This window comes from Pinus tabuliformis, chromosome 6 (genome assembly GCF_031772625.1).
Source record: "Pinus tabuliformis cultivar Carrire ecotype Pingquan chromosome 6, CPIR1, whole genome shotgun sequence".
Classification (NCBI taxonomy): domain Eukaryota; kingdom Viridiplantae; phylum Streptophyta; class Pinopsida; order Pinales; family Pinaceae; genus Pinus; species Pinus tabuliformis.
Genome location: NC_142292.1, coordinates 1,783,815,334 through 1,783,834,143, shown reverse-complemented (window position 1 = coordinate 1,783,834,143; position 18,810 = coordinate 1,783,815,334). Strand labels below are relative to the sequence as shown.

At 36.2% G+C, this 18,810-nt stretch overlaps 1 protein-coding gene across 1 annotated transcript; it reads right to left on the bottom strand.

The window, feature by feature from the left end:
* Window positions 1-8,572: 8,572 nt before the first annotated feature.
* LOC149266127 (protein argonaute PNH1-like) lies at window positions 8,573-17,284 on the bottom strand. Its single transcript, XM_089430049.1, has 23 exons — window positions 16,833-17,284; window positions 16,208-16,681; window positions 15,924-16,114; window positions 15,372-15,521; window positions 15,125-15,258; window positions 14,894-15,027; window positions 14,662-14,759; window positions 14,400-14,532; window positions 14,177-14,293; window positions 13,919-14,026; window positions 13,769-13,828; window positions 13,407-13,529; window positions 12,787-12,943; window positions 12,556-12,677; window positions 12,329-12,463; window positions 12,097-12,239; window positions 11,454-11,516; window positions 11,103-11,166; window positions 10,597-10,786; window positions 10,424-10,497; window positions 10,235-10,329; window positions 9,289-9,320; window positions 8,573-9,173 (listed from the first exon to the last, which is right to left on the bottom strand). Exons 2-23 carry the CDS (start codon window positions 16,385-16,387, stop codon window positions 8,968-8,970), a joined length of 2,709 nt encoding a protein of 902 aa, XP_089286175.1. The 5' UTR covers window positions 16,388-16,681; window positions 16,833-17,284; the 3' UTR covers window positions 8,573-8,967.
* Between the last annotated feature and the right edge of the window lie 1,526 nt (window positions 17,285-18,810).

Below are 18,810 nucleotides of genomic sequence, written 5' to 3'. Positions count from 1 at the left end.
TTCTTGACAACAGAAAACCCCCGCCTAAAACACAATCCACTGCCTGGCGCTCCTTTGACAGCAATTGCTCCGCGCCAGAGCAAAATCCGTACAAGTGACAAAATATTCACACACTTAAACCAGTGGATTCCGCGCCAATCGGAATAATGAAGCTCTGGCGCGAGTATTAAACTCGGATCCGCGCAAATTGGCGCTTCTGTTCCAAAATCAACCGTGCCAATCCGTTCACTATCAGAAATTGGCACGACTGTCTCTGCTAAAACCGCGCCAATTGCCGAAACTCCACCTTCAGCCGATCTGTCACACGCACCAACTCCACAACCAGAGACTTCTAGGTTATGGGCCCTCCACGCTCTGCTGCGCCGCTCCGATACCACTTGTTAGACTTAACAAAGCGCAGCTGAAATAAAAATAAACATACACAGCATATACAAAAAACCTCACAAAACCATAACACAGAGATTTAACGTGGTTCACCCAACCAATCTGGGCTACGTCCACCAGAACAAAGGCATCGGCAATCTTATTATTCAAAAGAGATTACAACAATTCTAATTCTTCACACATACTCTCAGCTCTCCCTATTTTCTCTACACATTTTACACACACTCTTCCAATCCTCTACGGAATTACATTTCTATATAGCTCGAGCATAAAACTGAATCATAAATTCCCTCACAACAAATATAGAATGCATTAACTCCTCCTCAAAAAATACTGGAGCTAATATAGCAACTAATCCTATTGTTGTCACATACATGAGATTTTTCCCAAATTTAATAAAACAGAAAATCTCAACAGGGATCTGATTCAAAATCGTTACAATTCTTCCGAGAATAAGAAGTCCCAGAATTTCTTGAAGATTTGGGGTTGAATACACCAGATTAACCCAAATCCATACAAGGGAACTCCTCAGTACAAGAAAAATGTTCTCATTCCAACTGAAAACTTTCCAATTCTTCCGAGAATAAGGAGTACCGGAATTCTTTGAACATTTGGGCTTGAACATGCAGGATTAACCCAAATCCATACACGGGAACTCCTCAGTACAAAACTAAATGTTCCCATTTCAACTGAAAACTTTCCAAAAGACCCCGCTAAAATCCAAAAACATCTGCAATCCATTCTCAACTTAGAATCATTTTAGCTTTGTATTACTTTTCGTTTTCCTTGGAGAACTGTTTTTCATCTGCAATCCATTCCACTTTGGTTCAACCTAAGTTTTCAAACGAGTCTAACATGCCATCACTTTGGTTCAACCCAAGTTTTCAAACTAGTCTTAACATGATGGAGTCTAACATGCCATCATTCTTTGAGTGACCTCTAATGGCAATTTTATTCTTTTGACCCAAAGAAGTATCTTCCACTTCTCACTGATCAACGCAGGTGGAAGCCTTTTCGGAAAGAGGAATTGAATTTTGAAGCAATGTTCTTGCCCTTGTCCAAAAACAGTTGATCAATTGAATTTTGAAGCAATGTTCTTGCCCTTGTCCAAAAACAGTTGATCAGCCCACAACAACTCTTTTTTCAAAAGAATTTTCCACAGAAACATTTGAATTACTGGTATTTTTAGTATTGTCCAAAAACAGTTGATCAGCCCCACCACTTTTTTTCAAGATAATTTTCCAAAGAAACATTTGAATTACTAGTATTTTTAGTATTTTTTTCAAGAGAATTTTCCAGAGAAACATTTGAATTACTAGTTTTAAGTGTGGTGCCGGAAACCTCCACACTGCTGCTTGACTTTACCAGTTGATCAGCCCACAACTCCTTTCTTCAAGAGGATTTTCCAAAGAAAACATTTGAATTACTAGTATTTTTAGTATTTTTTTCAAGAGAATTTTCCAGAGAAACATTTGAATTAGTAGTTTTTACTGTGATGTCGGAGACCTCCGCCTCCACACTGCTGCTTGACTTTACTTGTTTTACTGCTGAAACTCCTTCTCTTGTAGGATCAATCTTGAACTCTGAATGTCTTATGTCTTTTTGCAAATTGACCTCATTGCGAGTAATGAGTAACTGGAGGATCCTCCTCCTTAGACTGTGTATAATGTTTAGAAGTGGTGCCCTCGGACCATCTTGGTTTTTGACAGGTTTTATTTGCTTTGCCCTTCCCAACTTTGGGGCAGTTTTTGAGGAAATGTCCTGTCTCATAGCAAGCTTTATAACAAAAAGAAAAGCTCTACAGCAAAAAGAAATGTTTTCGTGATCCAGTGTTCGTAAATAACCAGGCCCTGTTAACTTATTTTCAGAAGGAAAACTTTTGCATTTCCATGTGACCATATGTGGGCTTCAGGTAATATTTTGTATCTTTGCTCCAACAGTAATATTTGTACAAGGCATTACCAAATATAGTCAAAGAAGCAAGGTTCCACATATGCAAAAGAATGTTTGGGAGCCATTACCAAATATAGTCAAAGAAGCAAGGTTCCACATATGCAAAGGAAGGGTACAAGGCATTACCAAATATAGTCAAAGAAGCAAGGTTCCACATATGCAAAAGAATGTTTGGGAGCCATTACCAAATATAGTCAAAGAAGCAAGGTTCCACATATGCAAAGGAAGGTTGGGGAGCCTTGCCCAAACCGGAGCAGTCGAGATTGATGCCGAAAAAGGAGAACCAATGCTGCAAAGAGAGCCATGCACTACCCAAAACCACAAACCAGAATATGAAATCAGTGCCCACTTTTCAACATTGTCAAAAAAGGCGATGAAGAATCCTCCTACCAGAGTATTCAAATTGTCAGAGATTAAGGGTTTCCACTGTTCAAAAGGCCAAGAATGAAGATAAAGAATCCTCTTGCCAGAGGGTGTATATTCAAATCTTCAAGGGTTTCCACTGTTCAAAAATCCAAGAATGGAAGTCTACGAGCCTTGGCCACAGACCATTAAACCTGCAGATCAATCCAACTTCTAAGAAAAAAATTGCCAATCTTAGTGCCTCAACCACCAAAGGGGCCTCAATCAAAGGAGCATCAAGAACAGGTATCCCAAAGGAATGGGAACCAGAGACAGAGCTTGCAATGCCACTGTTCAAAAATCCAAGAATGAAGATGAAGAATCCTCTTGCCAGAGGGTATATATTCAAATTGTCAGAGATTAAGGGTTTCCACTGTTCAATAAATCCAAGAATGGTAAGAATGAAGGGCCTACCAGCCTCGGCCACAGACCATTAAACCTGCAGATCAATCCAACTTCTGAGAAAAAAATTGCCAAACTTAGAGCCTCAACCACTAAAGGGACCTCAATCAAAGGAGCATCAAGAACAGGTATCCCAGAGGAATGGGAACCAGAGACACAGCTCGCAATGCCACTATTCAAAAATCCAAGAAGGAAGATGAAGAACCCTCTTTCCAGAGGGTATATATTCAAATTGTCAGATATTAAGGGTTTCCACTGTTCAAAAATCCAAGAATGAAGTTCAAATTGTCAGATATTAAGGGTTTCCACTGTTCAAAAATCCAAGAATGAAGGTCTACGAGCCTCGGCCACAGACCATTAAACCTGCAGATCAACCCAACTTTTAAGAAAAAAATGCCATACTTAGAGCCTCAACCACTAAAGGGACCTCAATCAAAGGAGCATCAAGAACAGGTATCCCAGAGGAATGGGAACCAGAGACAGATCTCGCAATGCCACTGTTCAAAAATCCAAGAATGAAGATGAAGAATCCTCTTGCCAGAAGGTATATATTCAAATCGTCAGAGATTAAAGGTTTCCATTGTTCAAAAATCCAAGAATGATGATCTACGAGCCTCGGCCACAGACCATTAAACCTGCAGATCAATCCAACTTCTAAGAAGAATTTTGCCAAACTTAGAGCCTCAACCACTAAAGGGACCTCAATCAAAGCAGCAACAAGAACACTAAAGGGACCTCAATCAAAGGAGCAACAAGAACAGGTATCCCAGAGGAATGGGAACCAGAGACAGAGCTCGCAATGCCACTGTTCAAAAATCCAGGAATGAAGATGAAGAATCCTCTTGCCAGAGGGTATATATTCAAATTGTCAGATATTAAGGGTTTCCACTGTTCAAAAATCCAAGAATGAAGGTCTACGAGCCATGGCCACAGACCATTAAACCTGCAGATCAATCCAACTTCTAAGAAAAAATTTGCCAAACTTGGAGCTCAACCACTAAAGGGACCTCAATCAAAGGAGCATCAAGAACAGGTATCCCAGAGGAATGGGAACCAGAGACAGAGCTCGCAATGCCACGATATGAGGAAGGAAACGAGCCCCAAGGGGAACTGTCAAACGCAGATTTCACAATGCCGCAAAAGGGCAGATGAGGCTCTCTTGGCTTGAGGTAGGAACGACACTCATAACACCAGAAGTTGTTACAGTAGGCATGACTAAACTAGCTGACAAGGACGCAGACGAAGCACCCTTGGCAACAATAGAGATCGGGGTCGATAAGTAGTCGGCCGCTGAGGAGACGGCCGGCACTTCACAAAAATTGGAAACGAAGATTTGAATCCAGCAGTCAATGAGGGCAACACTGATTGAAGAAGCGAAGCAGCGGACAGCCACGCGAAAGAGCTCGAGGTTCCAAAAGCCATGAAATTCCTAAAAGACTCCAGCTGCAAGACACTGGAAGAGAGAAGCGACGGTCTAGGGCCGAATACCAGCCTCCGCAACTGAAGAGAGCATCACCACCATAATTTTTCTCCTCCAAAATGATAATGGTTATTAGAGATATATTCTTTTATCAAATCTCAGTGGATTTAAATTAGTGTATTGAGCTGAGGTCATGTTTTCCCAAGTCAGGTTCATAATTTGATGTGAGGAAATAATTAGCACATGTATGAATTGCAAGTTCGCAAAGAAACTATTAATTAAAAAAATGGATTGATTTTTAAAAGTGAGAAGTCAACCACCTACTTATGAAAGGGGAGAGGTCATGCTTTCCCAAGTCATGTTCATAATTTGATGTGAGGAAATAATTAGCACATGTATGATTTGCAAGTTCGCAAAGAAACTATTAATTGAAAAAAATGGATTGATTTTTAAAAGTGAGAAGTCAACCACCTACTTATGAAAGGGGATCACCCAAACCTATAGCTAACATGGACAAATGGAAAACTTAAATAGAGTTTGGGAAAAGTGAGAAGTCCACTACCTACTTATGAAAGGGGATCACCCAAACCTATAGCTAACATGGACAAATGGAAAACTTTATTGTATGGGATACATGCAAAAAGGACTTGTGTCAATTCGGCAAGGGAAACACAAACGGAGAACACCCAGACCTATAGCTGGACAAATGGAAAACTAAAAGAGTATGCGGTTCATGGAAAGAAAACTTCTGCCAATTTGGCAAGGCGAACACAAACAGATGGGGAATCGAGCACTATCCTCTATTCACAATTCATGAAAACCATCGAAAACTAAGAATACCATGTTGGAACAAAACTAACCTATTAAATAACCAGAAACTTCATTAATATGAATAAGAATAGCTGAAAACTTTATTAATATATACAAGATAAAGTAGTTGACCATAACCTCAAGAAAACATCATCAATATAAACTAAAATAAAGTTGTTGCATATAACATAAAACAATTCATTAACTCTTCAAAATCTAGTTAAATTAAAATAAAGTTGTTGCATATAACATAAAACAATTCATTAACTCTTCAAAACCTAGTTAGGGAAATTTAAAAAAAGCTCTAGCCTCGTAGCAATTCACTAACTCAACAAAAAATAACAAGACTAACCCAATTCACTAACTCTCCCAAATCTAATTAACAAAAAATAAACTAATACAATTCACAAACTCCCCAATTTAGTTAGGGAAAATTAAGAAAAGCCCTAGCCTCATAGCAACACTAACTCACCAAGGAAAACTTTAACCTCATAACAAGACTAACCCAATTCGCGAACTCCCAAATCTAATTAACAAAAAACTAAACTAATACAATTCACAAACTCCCCAAATCTATTAAGAAAAGAAAAACCCTAATTCAAACAAGTTATCTTCTTCACCAAATACCCTATAATTCAACATAACAAGACTAACCCAATTCACTAACTCCCAAATCTAATTAACAAAAAACTAAACTAATACAATCCACAAACTCCCCAAATCTAGTTAGGAAAAGAAAAAACCCTAAATCTAATTAACAAAAAACTAAACTAATACAATCCACAACTCCCCAAATCTAGTTAGGAAAAGAAAAAACCCTAATTCAAACAAGTTCTCTTCTTCACCAAATACCCTATAATTCAACCAAGACGCTCAATCAACAAGCATCAATCATTCAAACAAGTTGTCTTATTCATTGAAACATGCATAAATAATTCAAACAAAGTTCACTTATTTACCAAATTTTGAAAATTCACCGAATTTTTAAATATGCATAAATCATTTAAATAAGTTATCGTATTCACCTAATTTTGAAAAATTCGAACAAAATGCATAAATCATTCAATCATAAATCATTCATAATTCAAACAGGTTCTCTTATTTACCAAATTTCAAAATTACAAAATTAAATTTTTCTTTAAATTAGAAAGTTAATAAAAAATTTAAAATTACAAAGTCAATAAATTTTTAAAAGACCCTTTTAGGGAACCCTAGAAGAGGAAATTGTTATCAATATTTCATTGATAAAATTGTTTTTGCATTCACTTGACTTTTAGGAAAAAGAAGACATTAAGGTGGTTCTAAATCAAGTGATGTTCAGGATTTAATGTAAAATCGCATTTGATAAGCACCAGCCCTCAGATTAACAGTGATAAGAGTATGTAAATTGATGAGGCTATATAAAATTCACAGGATCTAACAGTGATAACAGTATATAAATTGAAAAACAATATAAAATTCGCAGGACATATTTAATCGATGGAATAATAAATTCATTTTCACTTCCTCGGATTAACAGTGATAAAGAGTATACAAAAAGATATATTCAATCAATGGAATAATCAACTCCTTTTCATGTATAAGATAACAAGACTAACCCAATTCACTAACACCCAAATCTAATTAACAAAAAACTAAACTAATACAATTCACAAACTCCCCAAATCTAGTTAGGAAAAGAAAAAACCCTAATTCAAACAAGTTCTCTTCTTCACCAAATACCCTATAATTCAACATAACAAAACTAACCCAATTCACGAACTCCCAAATCTAATTAACAAAAAACTAAACTAATACAATTCACAAACTCCCCAAATCTAGTTAGGAAAAGAAAAAACCCTAATTCAAACAAGTTCTCTTCTTCACCAAATACCCTATGATTCTACCAAGACGCTCAATAAAAAAGGATCAATCATTTAAACAAGTTGTCTTATTCATTGAAACATGCATAAATAATTCAAACAAAGTTCACTTATTTACCAAATTTTGAAAATTCACCGAATTTTTAAACATGCATAAATCATGTAAATAAGTTATCGTATTCACCTCATACAGCTGTAATTATGTTTGACTATGTTTCTGCCGATTCTCATGTATTTTGATCATGTATTTAGATCTTTATATTTCCTTAATATAATCCATGATGATTTTCTCTCTGAAAAAAGTTATCGTATTCACCTAATTTTGAAAAATTCAAACAAAATGCATAAATCATTTTGAAAAATTCAAACAAAATGCATAAATCATTCATAATTCAAACAGGTTCTCTTATTTACCAAATTTTAAAATTACAAAATTAAATATTTTTTTTAAATTAAAAAGTTAATAAAAATTTTAAAATTACAAAGTCAATAAATTTTTAAAAAACCTTTTTAGGGAAACCCTAGAAGAGGAAATTGTTATCAATATTTCATTGATAACATTGTTTTTGCATTCACTTGACTTTTAGGAAAAAGAAGACATTAAGGTGGTTCTAAATCAAGTGATGTTCAGGATTTAATGTAAAATAGCACCTTTTTAGGGAAACCCTAGAAGAGGAAATTGTTATCAATATTTCATTGATAACATTGTTTTTGCATTCACTTGACTTTTAGGAAAAAGAAGACATTAAGGTGGTTCTAAATCAAGTGATGTTCAGGATTTAATGTAAAATAGCATTTGATAAGCGCCAGCCCTCAGATTAACAGTGATAAGAGTATGTAAATTGATGAGACTATATAAAATTCACAGGATCTAACAGCGATAGCAGTATATAAATTGAAAAACCATATAAAATTTACAGGACCTATTTAATCGATGGAATAATAAATTCATTTTCACTTCCTCGGATTAACAGTGATAAAGAGTATACAAAAAGATATATTCAATCAATGGAATAATCAACTCCTTTTCATGTATAAGATCGCAAAGTAAAACAAGGCTAATACTATGGTGGGCAAACAATAGAGATAATGATGCTGTTAATACTGTGGTTGGCAAACAATGCACATAATGATTAATTAGGATCGACCACAAATGGCCGCTTGATTTTGGATTTTGGTAACAATATCTAGGTCCCAGACAGTTGCAATGAACTTAAACGAATACAATAGACTATTCTTATTTTACTTCATGGGAGACCGTAGATGCTCTTTGCCATCGATGCAACTGTAAATTTGTTTATTAATATGATTGCAGGTAAAACAAAATCTAATAACTCGCTGGCTTCAAAAAGTCTTCTATAAACAATCTCAATGGATCTATCGTCCATTTCTAGAATTCAGATTTCAATATTTGCAACTCCATTTGCTACCAAAATTTGAGCATAATGATGGACATTCTTGGACAAAAGCTGGACATTCTTGGACAAAAGCTAAAACCCATAAGATATATTGTGAATTACTTGAAAACGCTATCTACCGCTTTAATCTACCACATTTCTTAGATTTACTGCAAAATACAGTCCTCTAAACGGGCAGAATGCGTATTTAATTCAAAAGAAAAAACCCAAAATTTTACAATGCCCGAGTGTTTGTAAAAGGCATATTTAATTCCAGAAAAAAACAAAATTTAATAATGCCTGAATGTTTATCCCTAGTCATAGAAATAATGCCAGATTATATAAAAAACATAGAGTTCTTAATGCGGCCATGTACAGGAGGCAATGGCTTCATAAATGGCCCTGACAGAATTTGACTTGCTGAGCCAGTACTCATGCCAGATACGCTTCTACCATGGAAAGACCCACTCTCAGAACTAATCCCCGAATCAAGCCACACACGAGCACGTTTTGCAGCTAAGTGGGCGTAATAACATGCAGGCACTGTCAAAAACGGCGGGGAAATCAGAAAATATAAAATCCCAAATATCTATCTAAAAAGGCACTGAAGCATTACCCCACACACACATATATACATGGATAAAGTGCTGAGAGTTACCAATTGATACAGACCGGGTGCACCTTGCATACCTGGAACAACAGAATCCATTCATCAAAATTACACAAAAACCAAAGTAAACTGCACTCTATAGACAATACACTGCCAACAATTAGGTCGTCTTATATTAAATAAAATAAAATGCAAAACATAATTGTGAATGAAAACAACATAGGTTGTTTTTAATTGTTGTACAATAAATTGGAATAATTCCCTCTCCCAAGTAAATCTACTTCAAGTAACAAGCCCCTTACAAAGCCTTTACAAAACAATTTAAAAAAACAGGCCAAAGTAAAATAATTTGATGTGAGACAGAAAGAAACCCAATGTGGGTTTGTAGCAGTTACAAACTTCGAATCCAAAAAGCCAAAAATTGGTCCTTTTTCAAAGGAGATTTAGTATTATAACGAAATAGGAGTCTCCCTCCACCATCATAAACATAAGCACGAATGAGGCAAACAATCGTCCCAGAAAATGATAACAAAATACCGTTAATGGAAAATATGCATTAACCCGAGGGGCTATGAAGCAAGCAATTGTCTCAGAAGATGATAACGAAAGGTACTAACAATGACCGAAAAAGAATGAAGCAAGCAATTGTCCCAGAAGATGATAACAAAAATGAGACCCTCAGACATTTTGGAGAAAATACTAGTTTATGGAAAACAAACTTAAAACTGCTACCCTGATCATTAAGCAGGCAAAATCAACCAGCTCTTGCATGATAAGGACATGCTTCAGTGGATACTGTACTAAAAAATACGTTCATGTCAGGAAATAGCTAGCAAACTGAGAATTTAGAAGAAAGAACGTCAACCATGACAATTCCAATTCCATCAGACTCACACTCAAAAGTGCTTCAATAAAAAGCACATTCCCTAGAAAAAATACTCTGAAACAGAAGCAGTCATCTCAGCTATCTGCCATATTGAATAGTAATCCTTACGTGAAGCACAGGTCATTAGTCAATCGTTGAATATCATTTGGGGTGAAGCCATTCTCATCCTGGAGTACATTGTAGTGAGCTGGCTTACTAGTGCCCTGCACATTTGTCCCAACGTTTTAAAAACAGGGCATGGCCTGATAAAATTTTACCGAGTGATAAAAAAAGAAATAAGGTGAAAAGAAATCAAACCTTTATTCCAGCATGGCTACAGAGATAAAAGTCAAATATTTTAGGTTGGCATATGACCGAGTCTACAACAGTTCCTGTAAATCCCAGCATCCAAAGTAACATACTCATTAGGTGCAGAGCAAACACAAAATGTTTGAAGCTTATAACAACGTTCTAAAACAATAATGGTTTACCCGGTAGAAGATTTCCATTTTTAAGAGTTGGACATCTCTTCTCAGTATTTGGAAAAAAGCGTGTGTGGTGACGCTTTTGCACCACAATGAATGTAACCTTCGGTGACTTGCCTATTCTAACCCTCTTCTGCGAGGGCTCCTCAGCTTGTGATGTTTGGGATTGATCAGTCCAGCCAAGAGCTTCAATGGCCTGCATGTAGAGCCAAACCAATAACTAGACTGCATGTAGAGCAAAACAAATAACCAGACTATGTAGACAGAATCCACAATAATAATGATGATAATCTAATCACCAAATAAGTTTGAGACCTCCTTGTCTGTGAGACAAGTGACCCACAAACAATATGTACTAATAATGAATTGAGATAAACCTGAGAAATAAATTTTTTCAATGCATCAACTCATATCAAAAAAATGACTCTTCTTCCTAAGATTAACCGTAAGAGTATCGTGTCATTTGTTCTTCTCATATATAAGACCACTATGTTTCGCTTGAGAAAACAAACCTTTTTCAATGCTCCCAATTCATTGTTCAAAACCATTTCAAATTGGCCATCACTGACACCATCCCTAACAAACAGCAAAAATATTAACTTTGAATTGGCATTCACTAACAAACCGCAAAAACATTATCCAGAATAAATTTATCCACGAAAAGATGATGTTTTCTATGTTTGAAATTGGATGATTTTTCTTTTGAAAGACAGAACAAAAGAGACATGGACAAACTAAACTTCCTACATTTCATATCATTTCACATACATAAAAAGTTTCTATCAATCACACGAATCAGCAATAAACCAATCCACCATAATTCAAATCTACAGACAACATTTGATATCATGTACTTATCTGACCTGTAATATAAAATTCGCTCTGGCTTCGTGTTACATCGCTCTTGAAATGAAGACAATAACTCCCTTCAAGAAGAAAACCAAAACAGATTATAAAGTTAACATATCTGTTTAAAGAACTTTAAAACATAAAAACACATTCCTCACATATTGATACAACTGAATAAATAAAGAACTTGGTATCAAAGTGTTGAAGTGTTGTGTTGAGTGTGATGAAAAATTTAGATCATATGGGTATTGGCATTGCAGGTGAAATTTATCAGTGGAAGAAACGCAAGGAAATTGGCTAACGCTTTAGATAGCAAAAAGTATTTTTTTAAATGCATATATCCTTCTTAAGATGACTTGTACTTAATGGTATTTCTGTAAAAGGATGTCATATAGAGGCATGCGTTACTAATTAGTGATTATATCATTAAGAAATAAAATCCAGGAATTAATTCATGGCAAAGAAATTAAAAAACCTGTACTTTTGAAATGATGGGACTTTACGACCTCAGAACTTTAGATTTGAAATGTTTTTACTAAGATAGGAATTTTGATCGAATTCATTTAAGATGGGAATTTTATTTTTTATCAAAAGAAGAATTTAATGCAGCCCTGAATAGCATATTTTAAGGCATTATTAAAGCATTGAATAACATACTTGAAAATGCCTCCTGTTTGTTTGCGGCCCTGTTCATCATCTTTTTCCCAATACAGATCGTCAAAAATCTCTGAACCTCGTTTTTGGGTGTTAACAATTGCTTCGTACTTTGAGAAGAATGGCCAGTCCATACTTGCAACAATCTATGGGACAATTAAACCAAGACATAACTCGATTAGAATATTCCTCACTATCCCATATGTTAACTAGGTAGAGAAGGGCATAAACTTACAGCACATATTGAAGGACCATCATCTCCAACTCTTGAATGTGAAATATCAGCACCGATTATTAAAGAGGGCACGTCTGATATAAGAGGAAGCTGCTTCTTTTGTTCATCAACCAACAATGAGTTCTGCCCACCAAGCTTTTCAAAAGCCAAATGATGGCATAATCAGGGATGAAAACAAGAAAGGTACTTGATATACAAAGCTGGTTATCCTCAAATAGAATTCATACCTTTGCATTTATTTTTAGTATAACATTAGCAATGTAATCAGGCCTGCATTTTTTGACATGGTCTGCCAAGCAACACTGGGTCCAAACACCAAACTCCAACTCGCATAACCTCTTTACAGTAGCTACAGTTAAAACAGAAATGGGTTTATTCCTTGTATTTAATAATGAAAGATTAAAACGGTATACACTCTCCTTAAATAAATATAGATGGGGAGGATTTTCAATGCCTACCATAAAGGTGCTTGTTCTCTTGTTGGGGCATTATGCAGAGGATAAGCTCAAGAGGGTTACCATTCCGCTCCGCTGAGTCTATCACATGTTTTACAACACCTTCAACATTCCCATTTATCTCTGTTGCCGGTGGTGCTGCCAAATTAGGGTTCATAAGCTGCAGATGGAAATACACAGAGTTACCATTGTAGCTGCAATCCTAGTGAAGAAACCAAAATATATTCAACTTTAGAGCTAATGATACATTTTACTAGTCATTTCCCCTCCCAACACTCTTTCCATTGATATCTCTACCACATACAATTAAGAAATAAGTGGTTGACAATTCTATTACATTTCTATGTTTTGGGATGATAGCAGTTTCACAAGAAACTATAGTTTCACTTCGCTGGTTTCAAAATTGTGCTACTAGGTGTGCAGACTTCTCCTAGTCAGTCAAACACACATACTTCTACAGTATTATACAAACCAATCGAGTTACAAACTGTAAAATATTGACAAGTGACCTTGGGAAAGAGCATAATTTCATTTCAAGCAAATGAGATAGAATCCATCCAATTCGTAAACCTTTTGCATGAAGTGCAATGCCTAAAAGGACAAACCAAAGCAATGTTACTTACCACACCATATGTATTGCACAATTCTGGAAGTTTGCTAGAAAAAGCTTGAACTGCTTGAGGTGGAACATATTTAGAAAAATTTATCACTGCCCAGGAACTTATTTTGGCACCCCTCCATATGACCTGGAGAGCAAGATAGCGACCACAATTTCAAATCAGTTTGCTAAGCAATTAACCATCATGGAAGAAAGCTCGGTACACACATGCAGTAGGGTAAAATGATGTTATGTTGTGCAAGAAAATTCATATGCTCCCAAATCTGTACAAAATGTTAAAAGACAAGCTGGGGAGAGTCAAACAAGTCGGGTTCCTTATCCAACTAAACCATAGTTTCTACAATTTGGCATTAATATATTGCATACCTTTCCTCTCATATTCCATGAACCTTCTCTTGGATTTTCTTCATAAGCCTTGTACATTATCTGCAATGAAACAAACGATACAGAATCCACAAAAAGCATTCAATAAATATGTTAGAAATAGATAATGCTCAAATATATGATCACAGGTACCTTTGGTGGAGGTAAGACCCTCCCGGGGACTTCTGTCATCAACGTGTTGATTTGAATACCAAATTCGGCAGCATCTTTGGCAGTTGAATCTCTCAATTGTCCTCCAATCTAAAACACATACACACAAGTATATTGATTCACTCTCTTGGTGTTGACTTTTGAAGATAAAACGAAAAAGGTAACGTTATTTCTGCTTAATACTAAAATGCAAGAACGTATGAAACAACATTGCCACGGATGAACGATCTATGGACTTACCACTTTAGTTCTCTCCCTTCGGTCTTGGGGATGTAAACAAGTTAGATTTAATAAACCACTTCGTTGTTGTTCGGTTAGAACTTTGATATAAGGCTGATCCATTTGAATCCGACAAAGCTGCATCCGATAATTTTATAAATAACATTATGATGCCATAATAGAATAACTCAATAATTCTACAACAACCACATCACAATATTTCATAAATACGATAAGAGTTTACCTCGATGGGAATATATTTCTTTTTCTCTTTATTACCGGCTTCGATCGCCGGAAAGCCCCGCAATCGGAGAGTCAGCTTGTACTGTTGTTGGAAATAGTCGACAATAGAGAGTTGCACTCCATTGCTATCAAAACTGTTCAAATAAAACAATGCACGTGCTTTGAATTCCTAATAGGAAGAGACAAAAATCTGAGCAATATCTAGAAAGCCAAATAAAAACAATAAATTTCAGGAAGCCCCTTAAACCTAAGAATTAACACACCTTAAAACCTCCAAAGGCCTATCAGTCAAACCTTTAATTCGATAACTATGCCTGATATGAATAGTTTCGACACGAAGACCTTTAAGCAACCTTTTCAACTGCCGCACAAACAAAAATTATATAAAAGCTACAAGTTCCAGTTAGCAAAAGGAAAGGAAATCCCCATAGAAAAAGAAATCATGTCCTTGCAACCAAAACAGGGTGAAGAAGAACGCAAACAAACTCCTCATACCCTGGATCGCATCCCGTCACCGACGGAATCATTTCTAGAAAATTCGCGGTCCAACTCCCGCACGTCTTTTCGAAATGCCTCACTAATAAAGCTTGTTAACTCGACAGAATCATAGAAGGGCGCCGCAGCAATGTCTACGGCATAAAATTATTATCTCTTACAACTGTGTATATCAAAATTCAAGAAGATTTAAGAATTTTTCTCAAGCTGGTTATCAGAACAACACCGTACCTATATTTAAAGTGAGAAGATTATCTTGCGCGGGCCGAATAGATTGATAAAACCCCCGATAGGCCACCAAACCCCCCTGAAGCTTCTCAACGCCAAAGTGTTTCCCAAAGAACGATCTCCCTTTTTCAACGAAACTGCCAATGCAAACATTAAATATTGTAAGCATTTATAGAGCATATTTTATGGCAAATCCAAAAAGCAAAAAGAGCCACAATGTTATCATTTATTTGGTAAATTGCAGGCTTACACTCTCAGAGCTGCTTGACGAAGCACCACATCCATAACCTGCAATGCTTCTTGCGGAAGCGACACAGGCTCCCCTGCTAAGTACTGTGCCAGTTGCTTCAAGTGAATCGTTGCGGCCTGCCTGAATAGCACGTGGTAAGTCCTAACCCGCCTGCCAAAACATAATGGTTCAGCTCAGTAAATCCATGAATCCGAGGTTGATCTTATGATGTTAAATTTTGATATAAGATGAATTTCAGTAAAAACCAAGATAAGGGTCTGTCAACAACATATTTTATTTAAGAACATGAAATCCACTTACTATTAGAATTCTTTATACAAAAAACATGCCGAACTAAATCGAACATCAATAGCAGCGGCACAATTATTTAGGAAAATTCGATTAAAAACAACCAAAATCTAGACTTAAATAGCTGTCACGGGCATTACCTGCTCGGCAAAACCATCTTTAACAAGACACACAATGCCAGTTAAATTTAAGGAAATCTCAGTATGTGATACATAAATTTCATAGTGGTAACGAAAAGCAAATAGTAAAAAACATATAACTCACCTTGTGGAAGGAACTCCTCCGCCTTCATTTTCCGCCAAGACAACGTCCAGTTCCACTTGCTTGTCGCTGAGAGGCTTGGCCGTATAGAGGCTCTTCTGCCCATCATAAGCAGGGACCTCAGGGTACTTCTTGAATGCTTCATATATAATCTTATATTGGAAACCCTTAGGAGGCCTCGGCTCAATCGTAACCTGCGCGGTTAAAGCCAAAAAGATCATTCCAGACATTGACATGAATTTTCGCATAAAAAAGAGACGGTAAAAGAAAAGGAGAAAGATACATACATCGTAATGGAACAACTCCTTGTTCTGAAACCGAACCCTGTAATGATTTGCCAAGAGGGAAATAGGCTGTCCAGAATTGCCAAAGCCGGGTCGCCTCAAAATGTTAAACTTTCCGGCAAAAGAAGGGGTTGCCGGAACCATTTGTGCGCCACCGCCAGTCGTTGAACTGGGCATAGCCATTGCTCGTTTTCTTTTTCACTTTCTTTCTTCAAAGCTTGAGGTACAAGATGTTCGAACAGCGAACAGAGTGACGCACGGTACCAGAAGCCGTGACACAGAGACAGAATTTACTAATATAACACAAATGTCACTAACAACAACTTCAGTCACTGTTCTGCTAGTTGCCGGGTTTTGAACCGGAGACCAGACTGACACAGTGTTGCTAAAAGTGCTTACAGCCGTCACAGAATTCACTAAGACAAAGCAAATGTCACTCGAGCGCGAATTGCTTCAACCTTAAAGCTATGTTGACAACTGTTCACAGTACATGCAAAGATCACTTATATAGTTAAAAAACCAGAGAGGTCAATATACTTCTTTATTTAAAAAAAAAAACAAAAAAAACCTAATTTTATCCCCGAAAAGCTATTAAATGTAAAAGCACGCTTAAAGACCCCAGCATTACCGCTAAAAAGGCATTAAATGTTCATAATCAATGAGCTAAATAGGTAAAACGGGATCGGAACCCTCGTTATCTCCCAACGGCAAGTAACAGACGAATTCACGGCAATTAATGTTTAATTTGAAATGGCGTCCACGGCCGCATGAGAGTAGTGGTGTCATATTTGATGCCTGAAATCGCCCCGTGGCGAACATCCCGTACGTCACACAGCGGGAAAAGCAACTTTCCATACTTTGTTACCGGGCATTTTGTGAAAATACGTCCTCACTCCGGCTACAACGACCGGTAACTTTGTGAAAATATGTCCTTGCTCCGGCTATATCACCGATCTGCCGGCTACATGGCCAATCTGCTCTCAACGGTTTAATAACAGATCGACTGGTCCAGGTACACCTGGTCAAGCTTTAAACCTAAAGCTATTTGTGTTTATTTTTTTCAATTGTTATAGGTAATGTATTATTTTATAAGAGCAAGCGGATTTGGGAATCTTACGTAGTGGAATCAATGGCCGCTGGATTGAACCAGACTTGTTTTATCAAATTAATTGGTTGGATTCGGATATTGGTTGGGTAAATTCCAAAGGAGATGAACCCACGAACTTTATGCACACTGAGATACAATGAAGATTCTATCTATTGTGGAGGTGACCTCCACAGCATGAGAGCCGATGTGGATGCCCCGTAAAATTGGGAATGGATAGAGATCATTTCATTTGAGAAGTTCGAGAATAAGTCGAGACTAATATTTTTAAATTTAATTTTTAATAATTTTTAGGTGTGGTAAAAGTAGGAGGGGTTATTTTCGGTTTTAATGAATAAAATAACAATTTGTATGGGGATTGGGGAGAGATTATTTTCCAGTCTCGATAAATAGAATTACTGTGCGTATAAATAGAATAACAGTTTTTATGTGGATTAAGGAGGGGTTATTTTCCGTCCGGCTGAATAGATAGAATCAATGTGTATAAATAGAATAACCATTTGTATGGAGATTAGGAAGAGGTTATTTTCAGTCCCATGAATAAATAGAATCATTGTGTGTATAGGAACTAAGAATGGCTCAATAATGATGTTGAATACCTCGCATTATGGAAATATTTATTATTGAAATGGTCAAAAATATAAATAAATTGATTTGATTTAACGTTGGTTAGGGAAAAAAAAGCCACATGCTACAAATTCTCCATCAATTTTGGAACTCACAGAGTTTTACCATGTATACTCACATTAAAATGGAGTTGTTTATCGAGTCAAAGGCATCATTTAGATGTTTAAAAATGGTTGGAATCCGGTTTAAAAAAATTTAAAAAAATTTGTAGTAGTAGTGTTTGAATCATATTTTTGATGGTGGAAATAGATTCACCACCATCAAAAAAATTGAGGCACCCAAAATTTTGAAATTTAACAGCTATAACTTAGATTTACACATTTACAATTTTGTTATACATAAGTGCCAAAAAAACACAGTTTAACTAATAGATGATGAGAAAAACATAAAGGCTGGTTGGTTAGTAAGTCTACCTATTTACAATTTTAGTCATACATAAGTGCCAACAAAAAACATAAAGACATAGGTTGGTGGGTAGTAACAACTAGTAAGTATACGCATGTAACAACTAGTAAGACTACACATTTACAGTTTTAGCCATACATAAGTGGTGGCATAGTTTAACTAACAGATATGAGAAAAACATAAATGTTGGTGGGTAGTAACAACTAGTAAGACTAAACATTTATAGTTTTAGTCATACATAAGTGCCGAGAAAAACATAAAGGCATAGTTTAACTAATATATGATGAAAACATAAAGGCATAGTTTAACTAATAAATGATTAGAAAAACATAAACGCTCATGGGTGGTGACAACTAGTAAGTCTACACATTTACATTTTAGTCATACATAAGTGCAGAGAAAAACATAAAGGCATAGTTTAACTAATAGATGATTAGAAAAACATAAAGGTGGTGGGTAGTAAGAACGC

Coding starts and splice junctions, on each gene's coding strand:
- LOC149266127 (XM_089430049.1), bottom strand. CDS start 16,387: ATGGCTATGCCCAGTTCAACGACTGGCGGTGGCGCACAAATGGTTCCG. Junction 14,760..14,893: donor GTGACGGGATGCGATCCAGG/GTATGAGGAGTT, acceptor TTTGTGCGGCAG/TTGAAAAGGTTGCTTAAAGG. Junction 10,498..10,596: donor AAATGGAAATCTTCTACCGG/GTAAACCATTAT, acceptor TGGGATTTACAG/GAACTGTTGTAGACTCGGTC.